A 21,872-nucleotide genomic window follows, 5' to 3' on the forward strand; every position below is an offset into this window, starting at 1 on the left:
AGGCCTCTAGCTCCAGGGATAGGAAGACTATCATTGTGCCACAAGAGCTCCAGTAATCATTTTTTTTTTCTTTTTGTTTTTATTTCTCTATTTAACCTGTTCAGGGGTGTTCTTACACACCTCTGGAGCAGGTGAAACTTGGGCTTCCTGGCTCAGAAGTAGGAACATTACCGCTGTGGTACAAGAACCCATTTATTGAATCTGTTTTTTCCTTTCATTTCGGGAACTATTTTCCCACCACTAAATTGCTGTGACTTCTTTTTTTGTTTTTAACTATCAACCATCGCCTGTGTAGTCAATTAGAAATTCACATGCAAAATGCGCATGGGCAATGCGAATCATTGGATCCGATTTAGGTGTTTTAATTAACCTGTTCAGCGATGTTATTACACACTTGTGGAGCAGGTGGGACTTGAACCCAAGTCTCTTAGCTCAATCAGCTTTATAATGGGCCTCGCTGAGTTCCAGGTGGTAACGCTGTTGCTCGTTACCCAGGTACTTCATATTTAGTGAGCTTCAAAGGAAGTTTAATCAGTGATTGGCCACGGATGTTATTAGGGTCACCATACCAGTAAAGATACCTTCTGCATTATGTGCCCATTTTGCTCAGTGTGCACTCTGGGTATGGAGCCTCACTTGTTAGGACAGCATGTTGAGAAATAAATAGAAAAGAGCGGGGGCCTGAAGTTTTCTCAACGTGCCATCCCAACAGATGTGCATATGTTTGGGAACTTATGACTTCCTAGAATTTGTGTAAAATTCCATCCATTTCCAAGTTGTGAAATATGCATATTATGAAGGTAGGCTACTGAAATGTAGAGGAGCAATGAAGTTTGAACTGCAAATTCACAGATTCTTGAAGGTGGCTGGGCAATTAGATAATGTGATAAGAAAGGCATAAAGGATACTTAGCTTTCATAGTTAAGTCATAGAATTTCAGACCTGGAAACTTAACACTGGAGTTGAATACAACACTTTGTTGGCCACAGCTTGTGTATTGTGCGGAATTCAGTTTTACTGAACTGCAGGAAAAATAGCATTGCTCAAGGAAAGGTACAAGGAAGGTTTATAAGGATGTTTTCAGGACTGGAGAAGTTTGAAGAAAGGTTGGATGGATTGGAGTTTGTATTGAATATCAGAGGTTGAAGGAGGGATCGAATGAATGAGGGAGGATCTAGATATAGTGAAAAGGAAGAGCTTAATGCTTTGTCTCTAGCCAATGAATCTAGATTTCTAAGAGGTAATTTAGTAGGGATTTGAGAAAAATTATTTTCATCCAGAAGACTGTGGAGATCTGGAATTTACTGCCTGAAATATAGGCCAGGCTAAACAAGGGAAAAAAAAAACCCTCAACATTTTAAAAAGCACTTGGTAGTGCTGTAACGTACAAGACCAATAATCAAGTGCTGGAAAGTGGGATTGTGTTGGTCAACTTTGTTGATTGGAACATGTGTAATGTGCTGAAATGCTTTTCAAACTGTGAATTTCTGTAAATTGCTTTTTAAAAAATGTTAATTATTTTCTTTTAAAGCCTCAAAAGGGGAGGCTAACCCCCAGCCCAGTGGATTTTAACATCACCCCTGATTCTCTACAAAACATCAAAGAGGTGAGTACCACAACTGATGAAAGCTATGCTTGGGTGTGTCATACTTGAGTTAGCAGCCAAGAAAATGAGAATAATCTGTAGCCAATCTTGGGCACAAATCAACAGGATTACAGCCACAAGTTTTGGTTCTGGAACATTTCTAGATGAGACTGCAGATCTAAGGAATGTTTGACCTCTGAAATCAACAAAAACGAATGCTCATTTCTGCTGGCATCATTGTGATTGGATCCAGCATATATACTAGTGTCTGGGTCATTCTCTCAACTTGGTTTTTAATCACAACAGAGTGATAGATTGGAGGGTGGTCTCTGCTGTCTCAGATTCCCTTCATGACCAGATGATGATCCTTTTGAAGGTAGTTTGACATCTTCATGGACTGGCAAGTATGGAAGAACCATGGAAAGGCAACAGATTTTGTTTATTATGTTGTGTAGACACAGAACGAATACGTTAGCTTTGATTTCCCGGATGACTCAAAGTTGATGGAATGAAAATTAAGATTATTGGCTCCACAGGCCTGTTCTGTGGTGTCATAACACCAAGCAGCTGCAAAATACAAATGTCTGGTGGAAATCACTTCGTCTGAGTTAGACGGTCAAATGTTGGAATGAAACCTGGAAAAAATTCAACTCTTTAACTTAGTCTTGCATTCACGGTCATAAACAACCGATTAAATTCTGCAACACTTTCATTAGGAATCGTAGCACAAAGTGGAACCAAATATATTCAGTGCTCAGTTATCCCTCAGTTAGCAAGAATTAATTTGATGTTTTCAGACCAACTTCTATTCACAATTATTTTGGTTCAGATTTCAATATCTGCTTGAATTGGTTTGCCTCCCTTCCTTCTGAGTCAAATAGACAAGGAATCTAATTCCAATCCATGACCTGAGCACATACTCTTCAACACAGTATTTGCATGTTGAGTCATTTTGACTGACAGAATAAAATACCATTTTATTCTAACTCTTTACTTTCGTGTGTTAGTGTCCTTGACCAGTTTGCATTATTCGAAAATCACTTAGTGTCTTGTATTATCCAAGCAGTCACTAGATTCCATCTGTAATATTAAATTAGGTCACTGGCAAATGTGACCAAAATTCAAAATGCTTTAAACAAGGTCAGTTAAACTTTCTTTGTGCGTGTAAAACAACAGGGCTGCTCTGTTGGGTTGGTGAACTACAAGTCCTTGGGTATTTGATTTGTCATTTGAAAATGCTGTTATGAACTCTCCCTATGGTCAATCCGTGTATGGCAGCAGTGAGCTGTTGTTTCCACAGTATGTGTTCTAAAGTGTCCCAAGTTGAGTAACATGCTTCTCATGTTGCAATGACTCGAGACTAAACTAGTGACTGAGTAATAAGTTGCCAAGTGAATGCATCCCATGATCATCTCGGAGGAGAAAACCCATGAAACATAGGAGCAGAAGTAGGCCATTCAGCCCATTGAGTCTGCTACATGATTCAGCACAATCATGGTTCATCTGATGATCCTGAACTCCACTTTCCTGCCTTTTCCTCATAATCCTTGATTCTCGTACTGGTTAAAAATATGTCAATCTCAGTATTCAATATACTTAATGAACTAACTTCTATAGCTCTCTGTGATAAAGAATTCCACAGATTCTTTACCCTCAGAGAGCCAACATTCCTCCTCCTGTCTGTTTAAAGGGGTGACCCTTTCCTCTGAGAGTCTCCCACAAGGCAAAAAACTCTCTTGGTATCTACCTGTCATATCCCTTTACAATCTTGTATTTCAATAAGGTCACCACTCACTCTTCTTAAATTCTGATGTGTGCAGGCCCAACCTACTCAACTTCTTCTGCATAAAATGTCCCTCCAACCTGGGATCAGCATCGTGAGCCTCCTTTGGGCTGCTTCCGATGCTGGTACATCTTTGCTTGGATAAGACAACCAATATTGTTCACAGTATTCCAACTGTAGTCTGACTAGTGCCTTCTTTTGGCAAGATTTCCCCTTTTTTTTTTAATGCTTCAGTCTGTCTCTTTGAAATAGTCAAAGGTCCATTTGTCTCCCCTGTTATCTGACAAATGAGGACACCCAAAAAAAAACCACTATACCTTCACATTTTCGCATATCGTATTCCATCAAAACCTCCTGGTCGTACTATCATTTGTTACTGCTGCTTTGACATTTCCGAGTCCAATTGATAACTTAGGCTGTGTTGATCAATGTAGAAACATCATGATTGTTTCAGTGTAGAATTTATGCATCTTTGGCATATGTGCACTTTGAAAGATGATGATGTCATGGGTCACTCCCTATAAAGAAGCTGTCCCCTGCTGAGTTTGTGCCACTTTGATTTTTTTGTGGAGGGTCTTGAAAGAAACAAGAAAACAGTGACTGCTTTATTCGACATACGTCATCCATATAGCCACAGTTCCTGAACGGGCTTATATAATTAATTTCATTTTAGAAAAGGAAAATTTGTGTTTTCATATTTCACAACTGCAAAACATTCCAAAAACACTTTGCAAACAATTGAGTGCTTTTGAAGTAGAATTCTGCTGTAATGCAGGAACTATAGCAGCCAATTTGTGCACAAGCTGCCACATGCAAAGTTATTTCAGTCAACTAATCTAATTGTTAAGATGTTGTATAAAGATGATATTTGTCAGAGATAACTCCCTATTTTAATTAAAATTGAACCTTTTGTATCTACCTGAGAAATTAGGTGGGGATATCAGTTTTAATATCCTACCTTTTTTTGGCCAGTTCCTCCTACAGAACAAGACTACTTCAGTATTGGATTAGAGGGATAGCTGAAACTATTTTGCCCAAGAGTTGTATTTCAACCCACAATCTTCAAATGTAGAGGTGTTTGTGCTACAGCTGAAGGAGCAGTATTTGATTAGGTTCCAGGCACATTATGCAATATAAGAATGTATTATACTATTTGCCTGTGCTATTGTGACATTGTCAGATGTATTATGTATTGTTTGCATATATGCTCAGTACTGTTTTCCCTTAATGCTTGGTTATACCGCACTGCAACATGTGGATTGTGTGCTGTACAAGGAACCTGCTTTCTGATTAATAACTGTTTTTGCTTGATTTATCATTTCTTGTCCACAAGCCAAATTTAGTGAACTCACCATCTGTGCGATGCAAATCTTGTTGATAAGCAAGAATAATTATTTGTGAAATGGAATAATTATTTGGAACTTGTTGCACTTGTGTTTTGCTATGAGTTCTCACCTTATTGTGCATTCGAATACAAGTGATAGCTAGTTCACCGAAAGGTTCTGTGTAATATCAAGTGCAGTGGCAGTATACTTGATCAGGTTACATGTTTGTTCAGAGCTGTGCACATCAGTGACTTGCCTCCCTAATACTGCAGAGGAAGTCCCATTTTAATTACTTTGTCCTGGGTTTTCACTCCATAAAGTGATAACAGGAAAGCAGTGTGTATAGACATAGGTGGCTTTGGATGAGGTGTATGTGTAGTGAAAAAAGACCAAGAACTGTGGAAACTGGGAATCGGGAACAAAAACAGAAATCCTCCTGAAGAAGGTCACTGGACCCAAAGTGTAACTTTGTCTTCTCTCCACAGATGTTGCTAGACTTGCTGATTTATTTTTTCCTCCCCAGCATTTGTTTTTGTATGCGTAGTGATCTTGTTTATCTCACATTTGGATTTGAAAATGATTTGTATTCTTTTTAAAAAAATCTTGTCAAAATCAGCTTTTGATATTGCTGAAGATATTTTTCTTAGAATAACAGACTTGATTTTTTAATCACAAATTGGGTGAAGTTTGTTTAGGTTTTGCTAATTCTCATTGAGTTGACTGGCATGGCAGGCAATTTAAACTTTGCTGTTTATCTTTGTTCATATCTGATCAGCATGACGTTGTGTCACGACCTTAGTGCAAATGTAGGGTAGATGGCTGAATATTTTCTACTGTGATAGCAAGACAAGTTTCTTACTCCTCTTCAACAATGAGATAGATGATATTTCTGTTTAGCAGTTTGTCTACATTCTGACATGTCTGGCAAATAGTCGCTCATTCTTATTGAAGGGGAGCATCAGCCGAGCTTGGAATAGATTTTGCACCAGCAACGTTTTTGATCCAGAAGTGAGAATGTGACCAACTTAGCCAAGTGAACAGGTGGCTCCTGGACTAAAAATTGCAATTGATTTATTTTGTGATTTATGTTGATTTTACTTTTATTGTATCTTCCTAAGATTCTGCATAAAAGGCTAGGCTGTGATGGTAAGAATTTAACAGCTGGAGCATTTGGTTGGTTTGGACTTCATCCCAAATATCCAGATTTATCCTTATAGTGTCCAGATTTATCTTTATATCTCCACTCTCTCGGCAGAGCAGGTAAGGGCTGTTTCGCGGTGTCTCTTTGTAGATGCGGTTACGTTTTTTTTAACGGTTTAAATTTAAAAGTCTTTTTTAAAAGCGCGGAGCGGACCTGGAAGCTGGTGTAGCGCAAGCTTGCCTGGGTAGGTTTCTCCTATAAAGGTGCGCCACCAGGACAGAACCCCACTGGTTCTCACCTACCACCCCACCAAACTCCATATACAGCGTATCATCCGCTGTCATTTCCGCCACCTCCAAACGGACCCCACCACCAGGGATATATTTCCCTCCCCTCCCCTATTAGCGTTCCGAAAAGACCACTCCCTCCGTGACTCCCTCGTCAGGTCCACACCCCCCACCAACCCAACCTCCACTCCCGCCACCTTCCCCTGCAACCGCAGGAAATGTAAAACTTGCGCCCACACCTCCTCCCTCACTTCCCTCCAAGGCCCCAAGGGATCCTTCCATATCCGCCACAAATTCACCTGTACCTCCACACACACCATCTATTGCATCCGCTGCACCCGATGTGGCCTCCTCTATATTGGGGAGACAGGCCGCCTACTTGCGGAAGGTTTCAGAGAACACCTCTGGGGCACCCGGACCAACCAACCCAACCACCCCGTGGCTCAACACTTCAACTCCCCTCCCACTCCACCGAGGACATGCAGGTCCTTGGACTCCTCCATCGCCAGACCATAACAACACGACGGTTGGAGGAAGGATGCCTCATCTTCCGCCTGGGAACCCTCCAACCACAAGGGATGAGCTCAGATTTCTCCAGTTTCCTCATTTCCCCTCCCCCCACCTTGTCTCAGTCAAATCCCTTGAACTCAGCACTGCCTTCCTAACTTGCAATCTTCTTCCTGACCTCTTCGCCCCCACCCCACTCCAGCCTATCACCCCCATCTTGACCTCCTTCCACCTATCACATCTTCATCACCCCTCCCCGAAGCCCCTCCTCCCTACCTTTTATCTTAGCCTGCTGGACATACTTTCCTCATTCCTGATGAAGGGCTTATGCCCGCAACGTCGAATCTCCTGTTCCTTGGATGCTGCCTGACCTGCTGCGCTTTTCCAGCAACACATTTTCAGCTCTGATACTCCAGCATCTGCAGACCTCACTTTCTCCTCGAAGGGGTGAGGCCATACTGGATTTGGTTCTGGGTAACAAACCAGGCCAGGTGTTAGAATTGGAGGTAAGTGAGCACTTTGGGGACAGTGACCACAATTCGGTGACTTTTACTCTAGTGATGGAGAGGGATAAGTGTGCACTGCAGGGCAAGAGTTATAGCTGGGGGCAGGGAAATTATGATGCGGTGAGGCATGACTTGGGATGCGTGGCTTGGAAAAGTAGGCTTTAAGGGAAGGGCGCAATCGATATGTGGAGCTTGTTCAAGGAGCAACTATTGAGTGTCCTTGATAAGTATGTAAGTGCCAGGCAGGGAGGAAAGGGTCGTGTGAGGGAGCCGTGGTTTAATAAGGAATTGGAATCCCTTGTCAAAGGGAAAAGGGCGGCCTATGTAAAGATGAGACGTGAAGGTTCAATTGGGGCGATTGAGAGTTATAAGGTAGCCAGGAAGGATCTAAAGAGAGAGCTAAGAGCAGCAAGGAGGGGACATGAAAAGTCCTTAGTTGGTAGGATTAGGGAAAACCCAAAGGCTTTCTATAGGTATGTCAGGAATAAAAGAATGACTAGGGTATGAATAGGTCCAGTCAAGAATAGTAGTGGGAAGTTGTGTGTGGAGGCTGAAGAGATTGGGGAGACACTGAATGAATACTTTTCGTCAGTATTCACTCAGGCACAGGACATTGTTGCCGATGTGAATATTGAGTCACAATTAATTAGACTGGATGGCTTTGAGGTATGTAGTGAAGAGGTGTTGGAAATTCTGGAAAAGGTGAAAATAGATAAGTCCCCTGGGCCTGATGGCATTTATCCTAGGATTCTCTGGGAAGCAAGGGAAGAGATTGCAGAGCCATTGGTCTTGATTTTTATATCCTCGTTGTCTACAGGAATAGTGCCAGAAGACTGGAGGATAGCAAATGTGGTTCGCTTGTTCAAGAAGGGGAGTAGGAATAACCTAGTAACTATAGGCCAGTGAGTCTCACTTCTGGTGTGGGCAAAGTCTTAAAGAGAATTGTAAGGGATAGGATTTATGAACATCTGGATAGGAATAATGTGATCAAGGATAGTCAGCATGGGTTTGTGAAGGGCAGGTCGTGCCTCACAAACCTTTTTGAGTTCTTTGAGAAGGTGACTAAGGAGGTGGACGAGGGTAAAGCGGTCGATGTGGTGTATATGGATTTTAGTAAGGCGTTTGATAAGGTTCCTCATGGCAGGCTACTGCAAAAAATACGGAGGTATGGCATTGAGGGTGCGTTAGAGGTTTGGATTAGGAATTCGCTGGCTGGAAGAAGAGAGGGTAGTAGTTGATAGTAAAGGTTTATCTTGGAGTGCAGTTACTAGTGGTGTTCCACAAGGATCTGTTTTGGGACCATTGCTGTTTGTCATTTTTATAAATGACCCGGAGGAGGGGCTAGAAGGTTGGATGAGCAAGTTTGCGGATGATACGAAAGTTGGTGGAGTTGTTGACAGTGAGGAAGGATGTGGCAGGTTACAGCGGGATATAGATAAGCTGCAGAGCTGGGCAGAAAGGTGGCAAATGGAGTTCAGTGTAGGTAAGTGTGAAGTGATTCACTTTGGTAAGAGTAACAAGAAGATGGGGTACTGGGCTAATGGTCGGATACTTGGTAGTGTGGATGAGCAGAGGGATCTTGGCGTCCATGTACACAGATCTCTGAAAGTTGCCACCCAGGTAAATAGTGCTGTGAAGAAGGCATATGGCGTACTGGCTTTTATTTGTAGAGGAATTGAGTTCCGGAGTCCTGAGGTCATGTTGCAGTTGTATAAGACTCTGGTGCGGCCGCATCTGGAGTATTGTGTGCAGTTTTGGTCGCCATACGATAGGAAGGATGTGGAGGCACTGGAACGGGTGCAGAGGATGTTGCCAGGATATTGCCAGGTATGATAGGAAGATCGTATGAGCAAAGGCTGAGGCACTTGGGGCTGTGAGGTGTACAAGATGATTAGGGGTTTAGATAGGGTTGACAATGAGAACCTTTTTCCACGTATGGAGTCAGATATTATGAGGGAGCATAGCTTTAAATTAAGGGGAGGTAGGTATAGGACAGATGTTAGGGGTAGATTCTTTACTCAGCGAGTCGTGAATTCATGGAATGCCCTGCCAGTAGCAGTGGTGGACTCTCCCTCTTTACGGGCATTTAAACGGGCATTGGATTGGCATATGGAAGATAGTGGGCTTGGGTCGGCGCAAAATCGACGGCCAAAGGGCCTGTCATGCGCTTTTTTTATGTTCTGTGTTTCTATGTTCTAAAGTGAAAGTCTGGATTTAAAGATATCAAAAGCCAATACCTTGCAATGAACTTTCCTTAGAGTTAAATGACTTCATTTATTCAGCTCTAGATGATGAATTGCATTCTGTGTTTGCATAGTTAGACTTAGCCACTCCAAGCTGGTGAGACATGAGCATTGGTGGCTGGGCCAACATTTATTTCACATCCTAAGTTGCCCTTGGTGATGAGCTCTCCTCTTGAACTGGTGCAGTCCATTTGATGTTGATACCCACACAGTCCTGTTCGAAAGGCAGTTCAAGATTTTGACTCAGGAACAACTGAAGGAACCGTCCGGATGGTGAATGGTTTCAAGTGGATCTGCCAGGTGGTAGTATTTACATGATCTGTTGCTCTTGTCTTTCTAGATAGCAATGATCGAGAGTTAGGAGGTTGTTGTCTAGCAGCCTTGGTGAATTTCTACAGTGTATCCTGTAGATGGTACACAAATAAACCTCTCTGCAGAAATGATCATCAACGGCCAAGTAGAAACCACTTAAAGGATCTTGTTTTATATTTGCAGTTAAAAGAACGGTAGACAACAATAATTCTAACAAAACAATGGCTGTAAATGAAAATAAAATCCATTGTTTCCATTGTCATGAGAGACGAGGATCAGAGAGCACAGTTTTCGAGTAAAGGGAAGATAGAACGGAGATAAGAAGAAACTTTTTTAGCCAGAGAGTGGTGAATCTGAGGAATTCATCACAGAGGGCTGTGGGGTCAGATCATTGAGTATATTTAAGACAGATGGATAGATTCCTAATTGCCAAGGAGATCAAAGGTTATAGTGAGAAATCAGGAGAATGGGATTGAAAAACCTATCAGCCATGATCAAATGGTGGAGTGGACTTGATAGGCCAAATGGTCTAATTTCTGCTCCTATGTTCTTATGGATTCAACTGTTAAAGGTGGGCAAGTGATGGCTGGCAAAATTGAACAAGTCTGAGTCCATGTCTTCACAGCTTTCCTTTTGTATTAAATGAGCAATTATCTAGAATTGCTAGAAATGCCCAGGGTCACTGGATACAACACTAATGTTCTTTTCTCAAAGAATATGATTGATTACATTGTGGGAAAGTGTCTCTTAATGAACACTTGGCATCTATTGAGATAGAATAGGACAAACAGTTCTGTGATGGGCAAATTATTGGAAAAAATCTGAGCAAAACTATACATTGTCATTTAGAAAATAAGCTGAGGGAGAGTATGAATTCATTTAGAGAGGCACGAATTAATCAAGTACACTGAGGATGGATTTATGAAAGAAAGTTATGTTTAGCTGATATCACAAAGTTTTTTGAAGCTGTAACAAGAAAGATCAATGTGTAACATTACTCATTTCACAGGATAAAGGCTGCACCAGCATTTATTGCCCATCCTTAATAATCAAATCAGTCACCTCCTTAAACTGCTGAAATCTGTGAGGTAAGATGTGTTATAAAGAGTTCAAGGATTTCACTCAACAACAGCGAAGGAATGATATAATTCCGAGTCTAGGCTGTGAGACCTAGAGGGGAACTTGTACCTGATGATCTCTTGGAAGGACGAGAGCAGCAGATACCAGGTGGCAGAGGTGTGGGTCGGGAAGGACTCCTTGTGAATGGTACATATTGCATACATTGTTTGAAGGAATATAAACATCAAGTTTATCTGACAAGATCTGATAGGTAGACTGGTCAGAAAATTAGGAGCTCATAGGATCCGAGGGTAAGAGATAAGATGATGTCGAGGTTATCTCAGTGGCTAGAAGAAAAAGGGAGTTTATTGTAAGGACTTGGAATGTAAAATAAGGGGAAGTTTTAGTGTAGCTATGTAGGACTTTGCTGAGACCACATCTGAGGAGTGTATGCTATTTTGGACTTTTTATTTGAAAGTAATGGAGAGATTATGGTGTAGTGGTAATATCACTCACTGGGCTAGTAAAGCAGGGGAAAGTGAGGACAGCAGATGCTGGAGACCAGAGTTGAAAAATGTGGTGCTGTGCTTTTCCAGCACCATGTCTTTCAACTCGAGTAAAGTAGGGGCCCAGGCGAACTCTCTTGAGGTATCGGTTCAAATCCCACCAGAGTAGTTAGCCAAATGTAAACTAAATTTAATTAGTTAATCTGGAGTTGAAAGCTAGTTTCTGTAACAGTAACCATGAAACAATTGATTTGTCGTAAGCGACCATCTGGTTCGCTGATGTCCTTTTCGGAAAAGAAAACACCATCTTTACTTGATCTGCTGTATGCGATTCCAGATGCATGTCGTTGTGATTGACTCTTAATTACTTTCTGATATGGTAAGCAAACTACTAAGTTAAAGATCACGAAGAGATGAGCAACAAATGCTAGCCCTGCTGGAAATATCCATATCCTGTGAAAGAAGTTTTTTTAAAAAAAGTGTCAAAACAAAATACTCAGAAAAACAAAATAAAGAAGTTTGGGTATGGCAGTATCTGTGGAGAGAGACATGAAGTTAATGCTGTGCGTCATTTTGGATTTGGATTCTTTCTCCAGAGATGCTGCCAGACCTACTGAATTTCTCTAGCACTTTCTGTTTTCATATTGAAAAGACGTGATTGTGTCAGAATCAATTCTGAGAAAATTCATTGACTCATTCCTAGGACTTAAGGAATGAGAAAAAGGTTGACCAACTGGAGTTCAGATTAATGAGAAGTGATCTTAACACGCCTGCAAGGTCCTGAGACAACTTTGTAGGGTGGGTACCAGGAAGACGTTTCCTCTTGTAGAATTAGCTAATGTAAAGGTCTACAGCTTAAGAATAAGAAGTCTCCCCTTTTCTGATGGAATCGAGAACTTTCTTCTCTGAGAATTGTCAGTCTGCACAATTCTGTTCCCCTGAAAACATGGAGGCTTGGTCATTGAATATATTCAAGGCAGGGTTGGATATTTGATAGACTGGAAAGTGGAGTTGAGACCACAATCAGATCAGCCATGATCTTACTGAGTGATAGAGCAGGCTCGAAGGAGCAGATTCGTACTCTTGCTCCCAAGTCCCTATGCTCCTAAGACCTGTTGAACCTTTGACTAGAAAGTTGTTTCCAAACAATGCTAAGCCTAGCAATTTTGGAGAAGATTTTGTCGCTCAGCTTGATAAGTATGTAAGTTAGCTTGCTGAGCTGGAAGATTTGTTTTCAGACTTTTTATCACTGTACGAGGTAACATCATCAGTGAGAGTCTACGGTGAAGCGATGGTGGTATGTCCTGCCTCTCTACTTATAGGTCTTGATTTCTTAGGGTGGGTGACGTCATTTCCAGTACTTTTTATTTCCAAGGGAAGGTAGATAGGATCTCAATTGATGTATTATTGATGGAGTTCTGGTTAGGATGACATGTCTCTAAGAGGTTTCGTGCGTGTCTTTGTTTCACCTGTCCTATGATGTGTGTTGACCCAGTCAAAGTGGTGTCCTTCTTTGTCTGTATGTATGCAAACTAGTGATAGTGTGTCGTGTCTTTTGGTGGCTAGTTGGTGTCGTGAATCCTGATGGCAAGTTTTGTTTGTTCATCCGATGTAGTGTTTTTTACAGTTCTTATATGGTATCTTGTAAATGATAAACTTGCTGGTAGTATCTAATGGATCCTTTAGTTTTATTAGTTGCTGTTTAAGTGTGTTGGTAGGTTCTGTGGGCTACCATGAGGCAAGGTGTCTGAGTAGTTTGGAAGTCATTTCAGATATGTCTTTGATGTAAAGCAATGTGGCTTAGTTTTTGGTTGTGTTGTGTCTGCTTGTTTGGGTTTGTTTGAGGAATCGGTGAATTGTGTTTATTGGGTATCCATTTTTCTTGAAAATATCATATAGATGTTATGTGTAAAGATGCTAAGCCTCTTTATTTTCTGGTATGTATTCACAATTTCATCTTAATATAGGATTCACTGTACTGTATGGTCATGTGTCCATGTTTATTAATGTTCAGTTTTTCTATCGTAACTTGAATAACTGTCTTGGTGAATCATTTCAGAGGGTTGTTTAGAATTAACCATTTATATTATAGGTCTGGAAACACCTATCGGGCTGGTAAAAGCTTGGCAGATTCACCAAACACACATGCGAACCAATGGGGTTTCATAATAATTTAGTTTCTATACTCAGGTTTTTTTTTAACTTAAGACTGATTAATTAAAATTGACATCCAATATTATTAGTATTGAAATTGCTATCTTTTTTCAACAGTATTTACTTAGAACCTTATCCCATGCTATTCCACCCTTCCAATATGAAAAACCATAGCTGTTGTGTTGAGTTAGCAGTTGTATTTTTGGAACGTTAGTCTGAGCCACTGGTTTAGTAGTCCAGCAATATTGCTATTGCCACCACCTCTGGTAGTCATGGCCTCTGTTCAAGCATGCTCCATTACAGTCCTCCAGGGTTCTCCCAAGAAAAGGTGTATGGGCAAACGATAGAATCATGTAGTAGAGAAGGAGGTCATTTTGTCTATTGAAACCTGTTTGAATGATACTCTGCATTAAGTTGCATAAATTGAAGTAAATGTTAAATACACTAATTTACTTTATCAACTTATTTAGTTAAAATTAATCTTTACTTTTATTTTTAAAAATGTCTTCTATAATTTCCCTTTAACCTCCAATAATTTCACAGCCATTAGCTTCCTACGCTTAATACTCTTAGGCCTCTAGGCAGTTAGGCATAAGAAGAATGAAATTATAGTCCTGTTGTGCATCTTTTATTTTAAGTAATGTCGGAATCAGTTATGTGCCTGAGGGCCCCCCCCCCCCCCCAACCAAAATGTTGTCGTGCTCATTAGATGCAAAGGAGACCATCTTAAATTATCCTTTGGGAAAAGAGATGTGATCAGAATTTTCTGTAATCAGAACATCTTGTCAGTATTCCCTGATTTTATACATCAAGTTGCGACATGAGCGAATATTGGAAGGTTATTAGCACCTGTGCAGTTATATTGCAGTAGGCGACATGCCTGTTAATCAGGACAAGGTAAATCAGTAGTAGAATATGGATTAAAGAAAAATTATTAATAACAGGAAGTAACCAAGAAAGCACAGCACCAGCGTAAATGGTATTTCTCAGATCTTAATGTTGGTTAAGCCATTGCTGCGAGGCGGAGCATACTTTGGAACATCTTTGTGGAAATTATGATTGTATACTGTGCTACATTGTAGTTAAAAAAAACTTTTCATATTGACAACAAAAACTGCATTGTACTGATGTTTATCTTTTCAATGGGCCCAGTGTACAGCTGGGAGCACTTGTCTGTACAATACAGTCCAAGGTTTGTTTTGTAACTGTGGCTCGTGTGAAAGGAAGTGATGTCACGATCTGTAGAAACCAAGGATAGTTGCCAGCTTCTTTTTCCACATTCTACCATCACTTGTCTGTGGTATCAAGGGTCAAGCCAACTCGACGCTGCTTTTTTAAAATTTTTCCTCCAAAATCAATGTTTGCTTTCTCCCTCAATTTTTCATCCTATTCTTCTGACTTCTTGGGATTATAATTCCATAGGCCCTGGCCATTCTCCAATGCAGCATCTAAGAGTATTGTTCATTTGTGAATCTCATGGCCAATGCCCTGTGTGGGTTTTTGGACCAGCGATGGCACTTGGAAACATTTTTCGTTCTCCTATCATGTCTTCAACGAACTATGCAGAGGTGGAGTCTTGAGCCTAGCATCTTTCTGTTTAACATAACACGATGTAATGGATTTTGTTCATTAACTGAGTCATTGGGCAGCCATTTTCTTTACACATTTGCCAAGTCATGTTATGTGTTAATTCAGTAATGCTGCTGCACCGTATAAATAGATGAAAATAATAAAAAGTTCTCTTTGCAGGTATATGATGTCACTCTGCATCTTAGCCAAGGACTGTTATGTGGGATTGGCTATTCAAAATTGTTGAACAGTCAGAAGTGACCAATTGGATTTGGGCAAATAGGATAGCTCCTTGTTCAGATTGTTTGCAAAACATTTCTAACCTTTATTGAAAGAGAATTAGAAAGTGACATATTTAAGGATTTTGTATACAAATGGTTGCTTCCTTACTAAAATCTAAGAAGTAAGCATTTGAAAAAGAAACCTAAATTTTAACCAGAAATGATGTCTTTTCCCCTGCTCGCATCACTAAATAGTAGAATGTATATGTAACTAGTCATTTCCCAGGTTAACACAATGCAGAGGCAAGTGCTGGAATTGACTTCTGTATGTAAGTAAAATGGTTTAGATGCAAGATTATAATTTACCTCAATTTGCCCATGCCAAATTAGGGGGCATTATGGATTGTAAAGAAACAATACCTGACTACCAGGTGAAGATAGGTTAGGAGACTTGGCAATAATTATTCAATACAAACAAATATGAACTATTGTGTTCTTGGGGGAGGGGGTGGTGTAGTTTGCAGGGGAGGAAGCTGGAAATGTAACTTAAATGGTGGGAATTGAAAGATGGAAGAATGAAGATTTAGAAGGTGCTCATATTTTTAAAAACAGTATTGCTGGCAAAATGAGTTTTGAATATGAAAAGCAACAATTCTGAAGCATTCTTTTCCAGGGTTGATGTTGGAACTTTGAAAAACTGCAATATAGATTTATCGGATGAAGTCAGCCTTTGAACAATACATTTCTAATGAAGGGCATGGCAGAGAAAGCATTTAGCTCATATTCAATAGAACATTCAATTTTACGAAAAAAAAGCTGTTTAAATGGAAGATGGTCATTTCTGCTGGTCAACAAACTAATCCTTTTTTGGAGCAAAATATGGGATCAGTACATATTATTTTCAAAAACTGACTGCAATGACAATTAAGCCAAGTACAAATTTAAGTGATTGCTCTTCCCTCAAATTTTTGAAATTCCAAGGAAGTAGGATGCAATGTGCAACTCCAGTGTGGCGTTAACAGTGAAATTGGTGTGCTGGGTCCTAGCCATTTCTGTTGAACGTTAATCTAACTCCTGACATATTCACCTTAGGCTGCTGTGTGCCAGCTCAGAGATCTTGAGGCCAATTGTAATATCTACTCTGCCATTCTAGGTGATATATGCTCAGCATCCATTTAAAAGTGGTCAGTTTTGCTGGCTATATGACTCTCAGTTTTGTCTATTTTATGTCTTAAACCTTTTTGTGAGACTTTTTCAAACTGCCTTCCAGAGAACAATGCTGCCTCGATTTGCAATCCGTGGCCGCCTCGATTCCACGAATTGTGTCATCACACAGCCGCTCACTGGAGAATTAGTGGTGGAAAACTCGGAAGTACCCATCAAAAGCATCGAGCTTCAGCTCGTACGTGTGGAAACCTGTGGTAAGTGTTATGTTTCAGAAATAGCTGAGTATCTGGTTTTCAGTGTTGCCGATTTGGAGGCAGATTTCAGATTTGACCATACTCAACACGGTAGGTATCCTTAATATGGATGCTTCTTCAAGGTGCTGAGTGTTGTTCTTTTAAATAGTTTTTTAAATAGTGCCAATGAAGGAACGGGAGTAGTGATGCAGTGCCTGTGTTTGAGTCAGGATTGTTTGTGGCTTGGAAAGAAACTTGCAGGCAGTGCTATGCCACTGTACCTGCTGCTTTAGGTAGTAGAGATTGTGAATTTGTAAGGGGCTGGATAAAAATGCTTGGACAGTTACTGAATACATCCTTAAATGGTACATCTGTTATTGTGTGTTGATTGTAGAGCGAGTTAATGATAAACTAAGTTAAATGGTCGACTTTGTCCTGCGCTGCCTCCACTGCCAAACTCTATCCACCTGATGCCTGGAGGAAGAAGGCCTCAACTTCTGCCTTGGGACCCTCCAACCATACGTGATTGATGCTGATATCACCAGTTTCCTGATATTTCACGGCCCCCCCCCCCCCCCCGCCCCAAAACTCCAGCCTTATGCCAGATCCAACCTTTCAACTTTGCACTGCCCTCTTGAACTGTCCTACCTGTCTATCTTCCTTCCCATCTATCCACTCCACCTCATCTCTGACCATTCATCATTCCCAGCTACCTCTACCTCCAAATAACACTACAGCATGAATGTTCTTTTCTATGTCCTAACCTAAGTGTTTTTCAATCAGCTTCATTAAACAAATTAGATTTCTGGCCATGATAACATTGTTGTTTGAGAGAGTTTGCTGTCTGCAAATTGGATGCCGCCTTTCATTATACTAAAACAATGATTGTACTTCAAAATTATTTCATTGGCTGTAAAATGCTTTGGAATATCCTAAGATCATTAAAGATTGTCTTTTTAAACCATCTCTTTCCTTGACCATTGAAATAGGTTGCGCAGAAGGTTATGCAAGAGATGCCACAGAAATTCAGAATATCCAAATAGCCGATGGCAATATATGTCGAAGCCTTGCCATCCCTATCTACATGGTGTTTCCTCGACTTTTTACCTGCCCTACACTGGAAACGACCAATTTCAAAGTTGGTGAGTGATTTCCCAGTTTCTTTTTTCCTGAGAGAAGTGATAACTGGAGAGAGTTGTAAGTTGTGGCTTTTTTTAAGCTAGGCACTGAAAATGAAAACTCAGCTCATGTCTGGCAGCATGAACACTGAATAATGACAGATAGCATGGACAATATCTGCCACGCTTAGTCTTTGATAGATTTAGATTAGATTTAGATTTTATTATCACATGTAGTCCAGTACAGGAATACAGGAGTACAGTGACAAGTGTGCAAAGTCACTATTGTCTAGCACCATCTTAGTATATAAAAGACAGGATTTAAAAAAAAAAAGAAAAGGAAATTTCTAAATGACTCCCTGCCAGAAAAAGCCACAAAGTTCATCCCTTGGTCTGTCCGAGACCCTGCACACCACTGCAGCTGGAATGCATCGCCTCCACTGTCAGGTCGCTGGGCCCAACCATGGCCTAGAATCGTACCACCACCACTGGAACAATGTTATCATCCTTCAGCACCATCTTACCTCCACTGATGTCGCCACTGCCATACCCCCGAGCAAATCTCAGCAATGCAGCGCAGCACAGCTGCTCATGTCATTATAGTTTTCATCGAGAGAAGTGTTTAGAGTTTGTTTCACATCCACAGTCCCTTTCCTAACATTGCTAGTTTCGGTTATATTGCTTTGGACAAAACCTTGAGCAGAAGCCAGCATTATTCTTTGGATCTCACTTAAGGAATAATTAAAGGCTTAGAAGTATATTCTTCTCTTTCTTGAGTACTTTAAAAGATGGACAGCATAGTTTAGCTTAAATAAGTGGAAAATCCAGGTTGGAAGTTAGACTTTGGCTGTTTTTTTTCTTAACCTTGTTACACGGTTGCTGTTGTCTTTAGGATTTTACGTCAGATATGATACATGGGTTTGGCTTCAGCATTGCTCCGTTATCAGATTTTTCAACCCCTGTGAACCAGTGTCTAAGTAAATATGACAAGGTCCAGATATGAAATGCAGAACTCTTACTGTATATGCTGCCATGTAATCATCTCTTCAGTACCCAGATAAATGTCTATGCCATCAGTTTAAACTGTAAGTAGAGTTTCCTTCTCAACAGTATGGAGTAATTATGGGCTGTATTATTTTCAAAATTTCATAACTAAACAAATTCCTGTGCTTTTGCATAAATTTGAGCCATGTAGGCCTAACCTCTGATGTGGCAAAGTGCCAGCCAGCAATTAGAGATTTTGATCCAGCCTCCCTTTGTTCAGGCCAATATTAGATCATGCAGCTATCTGTAACCATCACGCAGAATCCTTGGAAGATGTATTAAATTATGTTTGCCTCAACTACATTGAACAGAGGAGATATAGGAGTTGAATAGATTGGCTAGATTCAAAAAGATGTGTTGTATTTTCATCCGATGCACAAGTTCCTTTCAAGTACTACAGTTGCTGCAATTAATATATTCACCAAATATTAACTGCAGTGTATGCAACAGTACCTAGCCCTCAGTGTGAATTTGGACCAGAGTAAGCCATTCAATAGCTAGAGCTTGCTTACATAGGTAGCATTGTGATCTTTAACCAGTGCGTCAAGTAGCCAACAGTAAAGAATTCAATCAATGAAACATTGTCAAAAATGCATCTTTTTTTTGTTATTTATACTTTGGAAAGTATGGACGCACTCTACACCTGCTTCTCTGCCTTTGGCTGTACTGTACACCTGCTCCGTCCCCCTAGGATGCACTGTGTTTTCCATCCCCATAGGTTATATGTCTGCTCACTCAGTTGGTCCTATTGTACTTAAATGTAAAAGATAGAAGCAGTAAACACATACTCTTCATTCCACATTGTCTACATAGTGAAGATGTCGACCCTCACTGTGTTCTGTAATATATGGAACATGTAACAAATTCAAGATTGCAGAGTATTCAAAGTTAGATCATTTTATGTTTGTAAGAGGCTTGAGTGTGAACTGATCTATTCCAGTCCTGAGTGTAGGTTAGTGTATCTGAGAGGGGCTTACTTATTGCTTGATTATTCATTTTTTACATTCTCTGTCCCTGCTACTGATGTAGCAGTGTGATGTCTGTTTGCAACCTTGTTGTCACATTTGATCCTGAGCTGAACATCCTATTTGTGCCATTACACAGGCTGCCTATCTTTACCTCTGTAGCATGGCCTCCCTTTGCCACTGCCTCCACTGATTTGCTGCTGAAATGCTTATCAATGACTTTATCTCTACAGGTAGCTTGGTGGTTAACTCTGCTGCCTTACAGCACCAGAGACCTGGGCTCAGTTCCAGCCTCTGGTTGGATGGAGTTTGCACATTCTCCCTGTGTTTGTGTGGATTTCCTCCCACAGCCCTAAAATTTGCAGGCTATGTGGAATAGCTGTGGAAACACAGGGTTACAGGGTTAGTGTAAGACTGCATCTGGGTAGGATATAATTTGTTTAATCACTGTTAACATTTTAGTCAGTGTCATACTTTGTTTAGAGCCTTTTATTCTTTTAATACATTAAAGGCGCTATGTAAATATGTTGAAGAGTTATAGTTGGACTGAGACCAGACAGAAACACTTCCATTTTTTTCGAAAGAAACGTGAAATTCATTCTCGAAAGCCATTATCTATTGTTTACAAACATGAATTATTCTGTTTGCAGCTTGACTTCTTTTGTACTTCCAGATTTTTTAATTTGTTCATGTGATGAAGGTGTCACTGACTATGCCAGCAATTTATTGCTTATCCCTATATTGTTGTCATTTCCTTTTTTCCCAAACCTGCTTATCTTTAATTTACAAAATTCAAATTAAACTCCAACTCTCATAGCTTTATAATGGTTGAGTTAATTGGTTCATTTGGAAGGATTATAATGTACAATGCAGTTGATGTCTGTTCTAATTGCACCTTTTCTTTCAGAATTTGAAGTGAACATTGTGGTGATTCTCCAGGATGACCATCTGATCACTGAAAATTTCCCGCTTAAAATCTACCGGTTTTGACTTGCAAAGAGAAATGAGTGACTGTCAATGACGTGATATAAAGCTGAATGATTTTGAATTGATGGAAATGAGTTCACATTTCATTTTGAAAAGCCCATTTTCCATGAAACTTAGCCAGTGGTTTATTGGCACGGACCTTTAAGAAATGGAGGTTTGTCTTGTCTTAAAAAATAAACATTTGCACATTGCATTGTGTTTCCTATGTACAGTATTTGTATTTCAGAGCTGTATGCTTAGTGAACACAAAATTCAGTCAGCTATGTAGAACTGCATTTGTAGTACAGTTTTAATAGTGGAGAGTGAAGTAATTTTGTCAGGAAGGTGACCTGAGGATGAGATTAATATATTAGTCAAGGTATGTTGATAGATTCACTAATAATATTGAATAGTGCCATGCAGCATACATGGCTTTGAACTGGTTTACTGTTGGGAATACATTAGTGGGCACCTAAGGTCAGAATATATGGAGCCAGAGGCCAATTAGCAAAATGGATAGTAAGTTGACTATAAGACAAAGTAGATGTTGAAAGTAGTTATCTAGATGATGGGTGTTGGAGCTACTATTGTTCACCAGTTATATATATAATTTTGATTCTAGAATTCAAAGTACAACATTAAATTCTGTGGTTGACATTAAATTTGCAATAGAGTTGTTACTGGTGAGCACTGTGACTGGCAAATACAGAAGGATATAAATCAATTTGCAGTGGATGTGAACTTGACAAATGAATTTCAACATAGATGAATATGGGGTGATACATTTTGATAAGAGGACTGAGGAAGTCACTTTTTCATACAGCACTTTGAATAGAGTACACATGCAAAAATAAGAAGGATTACAAGGTCCAAATTATTAAAGGTACGAGTAAATAACTTTGGTTAATTTCTAGAGAAATAAATTGGGAAACAGAAGTCATGCTAATTTGTACATAGCCTTGCTGTGATTGCATAGATTACTGTATACAGCAAGGATCCATTGTCAGTACCTTCTAAACCCCCAATGTGTACCACCTAGAAGGACAAGGAAAACAAATACTTAGGAACATGACCTGCAAGTTGGAAGTATATCATTGTTCCTTCATTGTTGCTGGGTCAAAAACCTGGAACTCCTTCCCTAACAGTACTGTAGATATCTTACATGACATGGACTACAGCGG

At 40.1% G+C, this 21,872-nt stretch overlaps 1 protein-coding gene across 2 annotated transcripts in view; it reads left to right on the forward strand.

Moving 5' to 3' along the window:
• The window catches only part of vps26c (VPS26 endosomal protein sorting factor C), a 57,374-nt gene extending 36,469 nt beyond the window's left edge, over nt 1-20,905 (forward strand). For both annotated transcript variants that reach the window (XM_060833811.1, XM_060833810.1), the window contains 4 exons: nt 1,532-1,606; nt 16,469-16,619; nt 17,588-17,740; nt 20,633-20,905. In XM_060833811.1, coding sequence (XP_060689794.1) covers nt 1,532-1,606; nt 16,469-16,619; nt 17,588-17,740; nt 20,633-20,715 — 462 coding nt within the window. In that variant the 3' untranslated portion in view covers nt 20,716-20,905. The remainder of the gene's footprint in view (nt 1-1,531; nt 1,607-16,468; nt 16,620-17,587; nt 17,741-20,632) is intronic.
• The last annotated feature ends 967 nt before the right edge of the window (nt 20,906-21,872 follow it).

The sequence above is a fragment of the Hemiscyllium ocellatum genome, chromosome 12 (genome assembly GCF_020745735.1).
Source record: "Hemiscyllium ocellatum isolate sHemOce1 chromosome 12, sHemOce1.pat.X.cur, whole genome shotgun sequence".
NCBI classification, from domain to species: domain Eukaryota; kingdom Metazoa; phylum Chordata; class Chondrichthyes; order Orectolobiformes; family Hemiscylliidae; genus Hemiscyllium; species Hemiscyllium ocellatum.